The sequence below is a fragment of the Hippocampus comes genome, unplaced genomic scaffold (assembly GCF_001891065.2).
Source record: "Hippocampus comes isolate QL1 unplaced genomic scaffold, H_comes_QL1_v1.1 scaffold384, whole genome shotgun sequence".
Classification (NCBI taxonomy): domain Eukaryota; kingdom Metazoa; phylum Chordata; class Actinopteri; order Syngnathiformes; family Syngnathidae; genus Hippocampus; species Hippocampus comes.
This window is the reverse complement of record NW_017805700.1, coordinates 270,515-279,694: the sequence shown is the minus strand read 5'-3', so window position 1 is coordinate 279,694 and position 9,180 is coordinate 270,515. Positions and strand designations below refer to the sequence as shown.

At 42.1% G+C, this 9,180-nt stretch overlaps 1 protein-coding gene across 3 annotated transcripts in view; it reads left to right on the top strand.

Moving 5' to 3' along the window:
* Positions 1-1,063: 1,063 nt before the first annotated feature.
* The window catches only part of ect2 (epithelial cell transforming 2), a 91,121-nt gene continuing 83,004 nt past the window's right edge, over positions 1,064-9,180 (top strand). For 2 of the 3 annotated variants that reach the window (XM_019882639.1, XM_019882636.1), the window contains exons 1-3: positions 1,064-1,359; positions 1,890-2,029; positions 7,359-7,438. In XM_019882639.1, the coding sequence (XP_019738198.1) occupies positions 1,897-2,029; positions 7,359-7,438 (213 nt within the window). In that variant the 5' untranslated portion in view covers positions 1,064-1,359; positions 1,890-1,896. Of the gene's footprint in view, positions 1,384-1,889; positions 2,030-7,358; positions 7,439-9,180 lie in introns of all 3 variants that reach the window. The other variant, XM_019882638.1, reaches the window with a different exon arrangement.

The following is a 9,180-nucleotide window of genomic DNA, read 5'->3' as shown; positions in this document are numbered from 1 at the left end:
TGCCCCCCCCCCCCCCCCCCCACGAATCTGTCCAGGATAAGTGGTGCTGAAAATGATTGAGGGACGAATGGATAATCTTGTCGATGGTCTTTATTTGAAGAAGAATCTGGGACCTGGCTGCTAAATATTTGATTGGCAACAGCGGCTTGACACACGTCAAGCCACGCTTCTCCATCACGTGACTGATTACTTCAAAACAAAACGCAGTAGCTCGCAAAATGAGTAAAAAAACTGCTGGAGATCGCAAATGACGGCGGCCTTAAAAGTACGTTCGAGACAACTGGATTAAAGTTATGGCTGAATACTCTGAGATCGCCACAATAGCACTGTTGCTATTTCCGACATCTTACCTGTGTGAGGCGGGGGGTTTCTGCAGCAACGGCGACGAAAACAAAATTACGAAGTAGACTGGACATAAACCACACACTTGAGGTGTCATTGTCTCCTTTTACCCCGAGATGGGACCGTCTGGTTGCAGAAAATCAAGCTCGGTGCTGTGGTGAGTCGTCATTTTCATGCACTTTGAATTTGCGTTGTATCGTATTTTGAAGGCATTAAACATTGCCATAGCGATCGGAGTGTTGCGGCCAGATTAGACGCTCCTTGTGTTTATTATTATATTTCAAAAACACCACAGTTTTCATGCAGCTCATACCATATTAATTTCTTGTATTATTTCCACCACACCTTAAATGCCGGTCCCTGAAAATATTGTCTGACATAAACCGGTCCGTGGGACAAAAAAGGTTGGGGGCCCCTGCTTTAAATAATGAATCAATTTTCGAAACAATTGGTCCAGCCTTGTACGTAAACTACGTTTCAAGCACTCGTCCTGAAAAATAATATGACACCAATTAGAATCACACAGAAGTCGGAAAGTGAGAACGCAATGCAAGTATAAGTAAGTATTATGCCTGCAGTTGTAACCAAACTAAAAAAAAGATTCCTCATCTGTTGCGGGTCGAGATTTGAACGAAGTAACCAATCAAAAGCCTGTCCAGGCGGAAACTGGACTTCTCTTGCTATTCTTGTCCAATCGGCGGGCGGCGCAATGTTTCCCGTGCTTTTTGAACTGAAACAGTATAGACTGGTTGTCATTTCCTCATACAGTATTTCTATGCGGTCAAGAAACTGCGGAACCACACGTCGACTAGGATTATTAAACGATGTTTAAGAGGATTGACAGGGGACTCTATTTTTAAAGAAGGGATGCTCCGGAATCAAAAGAAGATCTTGATTGCTTTGTGAAGCTTTTAGCTAAACAGCTAAATTAGCTTCAGAGTTTATCCGAGCTGGCTAAACGGTCAGCTTTGGGGAATTATTGTTTGAACAGAATCTTCACGACGGACCGGATTCCCAGTACGTAAATGAACGGAAATTTTGTTCAGTTTTGAAAGTATTTTTGTGTGTTGTACTAAAGGATGTGCAACCTAACGACGCATATTCGAAGCATGATAGCTTGAATTGAGGAAAGGGCGTATTGGTAATATGAAACAGTTTTTTTGTTCTGTATCGAGTAAAATGTCTTTTAATCCCTACTACAGGTCTAGGGCAATAACTGGTCTTGTTTGACGAAGTTTTGAGAAGTACAATACAAAACCTGTTGCCTGTCAATAGCGCTAATTGTATTCTGCAGTCCAATGCTCGACAAGAGAATGAATGTATTTTGTGTGTACGGCAGCGACGGTATAAACAACAACTCAACAAAAATTCGATGTCACTGTGTTCATTCCTAGGGGTTTCAAATTTAACACAATTTATTGCTGGACTGCGGCATTACATCGTTGAGCAAGTCATGTCAAGGTTCAAAGTTCCCCCCCAATGTTTTTTTTTTTTTTTCAGTTGCTGCCCGTCATTTTAATTCTGTCTCATTCTTGATGCCCCTATAGCCTTGAGATGGCTGACAATAGCAACGTAACTTTTGGGACAGCTCCAAGTCTTCTGGTGGATTCATCCGTATATGACTCAAGGATAGAAGAAACCGCCAAAGACGACATACTTCTCGGCATGGGAGGTGACGATGGAGAAGGTCAGTCTGCATTGTACAATGCGTGTATCATTTGTTCATTTGTTTTTTAAAACAAAACGTCAACTTAAAAAAACGATGTCTTTTGTCAAGAGTCGTTCCAAAAAATGGAAAAAAACGACAACTCATTTTCGAATGCAAAATATGAGATTTGGACGTTTCGTGTACTTCAGAAATGGTTTTATTCCGCAACCTGGGCTTTCACCGGACTTGCTGGAATGCCACAATTTTTTTTTAAATTAAGATGTGGGCATGAGTACACTTGAAATCATCCAAAAACAGCTTGCTGCATTTTAAGGCAATTTTCATGTGGTTTGTTTAGTTGCAAACGTCAGACACATGGCTACATAAAATGTGGGTGAGAATGTCTTTGTAGCAAAAATAAATCGTCACTATGAAGGAAATAGTCATGGTCAAGGTCATCTTTATTGTCAAATGTGCTTTATGTATGACATGCAGCATAGATGAAATTTCTTCCTCTCAATCCTCCTCAGTGCAAACATGCAAACATGCTGTGCATTAAACACACACAGCTAAGACAAGATAGCAGCTACACTGTATAAAAAGACATAATATGTAATCTGAACAGTATATACAGTATAGACAATATAAACAGCATAAACAATGGCACTTGTGGCTATTGTGGGTAAAGTGAGGTAGTGCATTGTGCAATACGCAGATGTCGGATGATGAGGGGAGGGTCATAGTCTGTGACAGGAGGCAGGGGTTGGGCAGAGGCGGAGGGCGGGCAGTGTGGGCAGAGCAGGGAGGGGGTTGAGTCTCCTGACTGCCTGGTGGAAGAAACTGTTTTTGAGCCTGCTGGTTCCGGCACGGAGACTCCGCAATCTCCTTCCTGACGGCAGCAGGCCGAAGAGGCTGTGAGATGGGTGGGTGGGGTCACCTGCGATCCGGATGGCTTGACGGGTCAGACGGGAGTAGTAAAGGTCCATGAGTGGGGGGAGAGAGACACCAATGATCTTGAGGATGCTCTCAATGGTGCCTGTATAAAATGTCTGCATGATGGGGGGTGGGGCTCTTGCTCTCCTCAGTTTGCAGAGGAAGTACAGGCGCTGGTTGGCTTTTTTGGCCAGTGATGAGGTATTGTGGCTCCAGGACAGGTCTTCAGAGATGAAATAGTGAGTCGAAAGCCAATCTCCAGTTGGTCCATGAGCTCCACATGTATACAGACACTGTATTACATGTTACAAACCCAATTCCAATAAAGTTGAGACGTTGTGTTGAACATAAATAAAAACACCATGCAATGATTTGTGAATCATGTTCGACCTAGGCCAGTGGTTAGCGCATCAACCTCACAGTGCAGAGGTACCGTGTTTAAGTACAGCTCCGGCCTCCCCGTGTGGAGTTTGCATGTTCTCCCCGGGCCTGCGTGGGTTTTCTACGGGTACTCCGGTTTCCTCCCACTTTAAAAAAAAACATGCATGGCAGGCCGATTGAACACTCAAAATTGTGTGACTGTGAGTGTGGATGGTTGTTCATCTGTGTGTGCCCTGCGATTGGCTGGCATCCAGTTCAGGGTGTCCCCCGCCTACTGCCCGAAGACGGCTGGGATAAGCTCCAGCACCCCCGCAACCCTTGTGAGGATAAGTGGATGGTAAAATGGAAGGATGGATGGATGGATGTGCTCTTTCATGTAGTGTTTTAATTTACTTCTGTTAAACCTACTGCATCCCCTGCTGAAGACACCTGGCTTTGATCGAGATGTGCTGTCTAATTTTATTCCCGTTTACAGGCTGCCTTTTAATTCTAAAATTTTGGAAAAATTGGTGCACACACAGTCAAAATCTTTCTTGGATGAACAAAATCTCATGGGTGTTTTCCAGTCAGGTTTCAAGATGGTGCATAGAATAGAGTCAGTCATGTCAAGAGTTTTCAATGATATCCTCCAAGCAAATGACATTGGAGACTGCATGTCTTGTTTCGTTGGATCTAAGTGCGGCGTTTGATACTATGAACCACAGTATTCTGCTGGCTCATTGCCGTACCAGGTGGGCATTATCGGAAGTGCTCCAGAGTGGTTTAGATCCTATTTGGCTCATAGGACTTTTTGTTTTTGCCTAGGTTGCTCTGACTCCCGCTCTGTATGGTTCTATTTTGGGGCACCTGCTGTTTTCACTTTAATTGCTGCCCTTCGGTCCCATCCAAAGAAAACATGTCATGTTATTTCCTTCCACCGCTATGCGGATGACAGTCAAATCTATGTTCCTCTGAGCAAAAAGGATGCGTTCTCCTTAAGACCACTTTTGTCCCGTCCCGAGGAAATCACAGCATGGATGTCACTGAACACACAAGTTAAGGTGTTTGGTCCCAGCGGCCATTGCACATCCCACCCAGTTGGTCTGGGCCACAAGTGTCTTAACTAAAGCAGTCCTTAATTTGGGTTTTAAATTGGGACAGTGATTTTAAATTGGACCGCCAAAACAGTTCGATGTTAGATCCAGCCTCTTTCATCTTAGGCAGCTGGCTAAAGTAAAGCCCTTCCTTTCTTAGCAGCACAGTTGGACAGCCCTGGGGCGTTTGTGTTTTTTGCGCCTGTAATGGGCAGCATTTTTCACAGCGCCATTTTGTATAGCGGAAATATCGTTGCTGTTGGACAGTCTGCGAATGGATGGATGGATGGCTTGTGGAGCCGACGATGAGAAGAAAGGAACGTCAGCGCAGAGCGCAGATGCCTATGTGGAACTGTGAGTCACCGCTTGAAATTTAAGCGGATTTTCATGGGACAGGAGATGTGAACCAATCTCTTTTTTCGTCAATGGACGCAACAGCTTCTTATTTGCTTTCAAACTTAGCGTGTAGCAGATGTGTGCACACTTTTCAACATGACGTCTCTAATCCACTGGTAAAAGGACACTTTGATTCTCTCCTCTTTCATCTAGAACTGCTTCAAACAACAAAGTATGCAGAAAAAGTGGTTAAGATTGCATGACTGTGTCTCAGGTGTTGTGTTGTATTATTTTGTTATTTTATGTTAACTGTTCTGTTGATGGCAGCACGGGCACCCGCAGCGGCTCCTCTCTAACTCCTGTGGTTACACTGTGGTTGAGTGGAAATACATTTAATCTGTGCTGTATGTTGCACATAGAGCATATTTGACAATAAAGTTGACTAAGAAACAGCAATCTATGCCTTTGTTGTACCTCTGATAGATTACTGTAATCCACTTTATTTTGGAATCAACCAGTCCTCCCTCAAGCATCTCCAGTTGGTCCAAAATACAGCCTCACCTCCTAACTGGAGCTCATAAGAGGGAGCGCAGAACCACAAATTTGTCTTGTCTTCAGTTACTCTCAGTACATTTAGAGTAAGATCCTGATATTTGTTTTCAAATCTTTCGATGGCCTCGCCCCAGATGACCTCTCTGAGCATTTCCACCCGTATGCACCTGCTTGGTGCCTTCAGGTCTATGAGCCAGATGCTGTTGTAGGTTCCAATGACTAAGAAGCCCCTCATAGGAGATTGAGCCATTTCTGTTGCTGGTCCTTACCTATGGAATGACCTTCCATTCAATGTTAGGCAACCCCGCCTCCCTGTTTATTTTTAAAACATCGCTGTGAAGACACATCTTTATATATTTGGCTTTCGACCTAATGAGACTCACACTGTTCAATAGTTTTCTGGTGTCAACTGTATATGAGTAAATCATTAAATTGCGTTTTAACTGACCGTTTTCACTTTTTGTTGTTGTATTATTATTCCATGTTATACTGTACTGTATGTAAAGTGCCATTTTTATACCTGCAGCTGCGAAATGCGCTCTGAATGAAGTTACATTGTATTGTTCTTCGACACTCAATATTTTTTATTTTTTTGATATAACACTGTCAAACCTCGGTTTTCGTCCATAATCCGTTCCAGAAGGCTGTTTGAAAACCGAAATTGTTCGAAAACCGAAACACGCTCTTTTTTAAAAAAAAATGTTTACTGAACACTTCTGCTTACAAGGGAAAGCAACACGAGGAAGCGTCACTTCCTCGTCTACCCGAGGAAGCGTGTCACTTCCTCGTGTAAGGAAGTCGAGAGGAGTCAAATGGTGCATTCAAGTGCGCTCAGCTTGTTCGAGAACCGAAATTTGTTCGTCATCCGAGGCATAAAAAACTCGAAATTTTTGGTCGAAAACCGAATTGGTCGAGAACCGAGACGTTTGAAAACCGAGGTTTGACTGTAATTACAAGTAAAACAGTACTGTAATTTAATCAAATAATTTCTTTTTATTTATTTTACATTAATGTTGTCGCAAGTCCAAGTACCTTTATACCTGGAAAAACAGCAGAGTAAATTCTATTTTTTTAAATGTTTTTCTAAACAAAAAAGTACCAATTAAAAATACGGTTATGGCACCCTACTATGACTATTAAGAGTAGTAGTATTGATAAAATTTTAACGATACCCACCCCTCATCTGGTTAAAACAAATCATGAGGTCAAATTGTCAAAAATAGCATTTCTTCAAAGCTTGAGGGAAGAATTTATTAGTATTTATTGTGATAACGTGACTCGTACTGTAGGAGATTAAAAAGTTCTGGAAAGTAATTTCAAGAAAAAAGTCGCAACTCTGAGTTTTTGTTTACCTAACAATTTTAGAATATTATTTATTGATATATTTTAGAATATCATCTTACACGTTTACTCCGAGGGCGGCCCGGTAGTCGAGTGGTTAGCGCGTCGACTTCACAATGCAGAGGTACCGGGTTCAATTCCAGCGCCCGCCTACCTGTGTGAAGTTTGCATGTTCTCCCCTTGCTTGCGTGGGTTTTCTCCGGGTCCTCCGGTTTCCCCCCACATTTCAAAAACATGCATGGCAGGCTGATTGAACACTCCAAATTGTCCCAAGGTGTGAGTGTGAGCGCAAATGGTTGTTCGTTTCTGTGTGCCCTGCGATTGGCAGACAAACGGTTCAGAGTGTCCCCCGGCTACTGCCTGGAGACGGCTGGGATAGGCTCCAGCACCCACCGCGACCCTAGTGAGGATAAAGTGGTTCGGAAAATGAATGAATAAAAGTTTACTCTTCTGATACCTCGATAATTTTGCTCAAGGTTAACATAACATCAGAATCTAATTTCGGCACATGCCTAAACGATACCCATCCGGAGGGGTTGACATCGCTTGTGATGTTGAAATTGACAAAACTGTTTCCAACAGATGCACAAATCACGGAATAGCAAATATAAGACCGTCATGGCTTGTCATGTTATTCAACCGACACTTTTTTTTTTTTCAACAAAGCTGAATTAAAAAAAAAAATCTTAACTAATTTTTTCCCTCATCACCGTCTCTGTCTCTCTCTGTGTCTCTGTTTCTATCACACACAGATATACTGCCAAAAGTGGAGCCAAGGATTGTTCTCGTGGGAGAGGCAGACAAAAATGCTCAACTGGTCAAAGCACTGCAGGTAGATGGAGCCTTTCGTTACTCTTAAAAAAAGGAATAACAGAAGAAAATTCAGAGAATGAAAAGAAGTGTGTGTGTGTGTGTGTGTGTGTGTGTGTGTGTGTGTGTGTGTGTGTGTACTGTATATCTGAACACACCACACACACGCACACACATGAGTGTGTGTGGTGGGTATATATATATATATATATATATATACACACATACACCCACACAGTGATAATTTTACAGTTTACCGGCAGCGAGTCCCAGGGACTCGCTGATCAGAAAAGTATGAGTCCCTTTATGCATTTAGAGAGTCCCAAATTTCGAATTCTGAAATGGTCTACTTATTTAATTGCATATGATAATAACACAAACAACAACAATATACATTGATAATAGGTTTATTTCTTATAAACAAATCCTGCAGAAATTTAAATAACTCATACAAGATTTGCTGAGAAATAGGTCCTTATTTCATCCCATGGTTCAGTCTTTGAGCTCATAAATTCTCCTCTCTTTACTCTGCTTCCAGTGATGCAAGGCTTTCTCAAAGTCAACTTTATTATCGCAAAAAACTATCCAACTTTAGCTGCTTCCTCGGTGATATCTCCGCAGTAAACTTCTGCAACACTTGTTCGCAACACTTGTTTTAACGTTACACAACTTGGCAATCGTCTGCTTTCCGCGAAGTGAAGGCCGATCTCGCCAATCTCGTCTCGCAAGAACGGAAAACTCGTCACGCGAGATTACTTGACGCGAGATCAAAAAAACAATGACGGCGATTGTCAAACTGCAATCGTTGCAGGAAAAAAAAAGATGTAACGTAGCAGGCCTGAGGATTTAGGAAATTAATGGCAACCGTTTTTCGATTCCGTCGGATTACCCAATGGGAAACCACGGTAATTTATTTTGGTTTCCGTAAACGTTCATTCTGGGTACCCATTTTTCTATTTTGACTAATATTCATAATCAAGAATTCTGATACTGAAAAGTACAATGTCAAAAGTACAAAGGGTAAATGTTTGAAAACTATGCATAACTGAACATTACATCAGCAGCTGTGTACTCCAGGATTATTCAACAAAATAAATGATTCAAAATATGTTGATCCATTTATGATGATGCCATATCATAATATGGCATCATGAATACAGCATACCACAAAATCAGAGTACTTTTCCCAGTCTCACACTGCAAAGATTAATTTACTGGTAATCATTAATACAGGTAAGTATTGATGTGGCTTGACATCCTCGTCCCAAGACAATGCATGTGTAATCTACTATCAATTTGACGAAAGAATCTACCACACGTCATCGTTAGTTCTACCGACAGTTAACATTAGCATGACTACACCTTGTGACAAATGTTACCATGTAGTTACCAAAAGTTACCATGCTACAACCAGTAAATTATAGAATAACCAAGACTGTTTCATAATATTTTTCATAGCGATTAGCCTATAGATCTAATGACCACCTTGCCTCGGAATCGTGCCTCCCGTCGTATCTCGCTCTCGTGTTCTGTATATACATTACAGGTGAGTTTAGTGATACGCCCTTCGGACGATTCATACGAAAAATGAGACTGGCATTCCCATTTCTTAAATGTCGCAATTAGTAGAACTTTGTGTGTTTTTTTTCGCCGCCATCTCAAACTGCCATCCGCGCGATTTCTCAGTTTGCGGACTAAAATAGCAACCCGCATGCGCACATGACGTTATCTGTCCCCCCCCCTCCGCCTCCCCACACCACCACA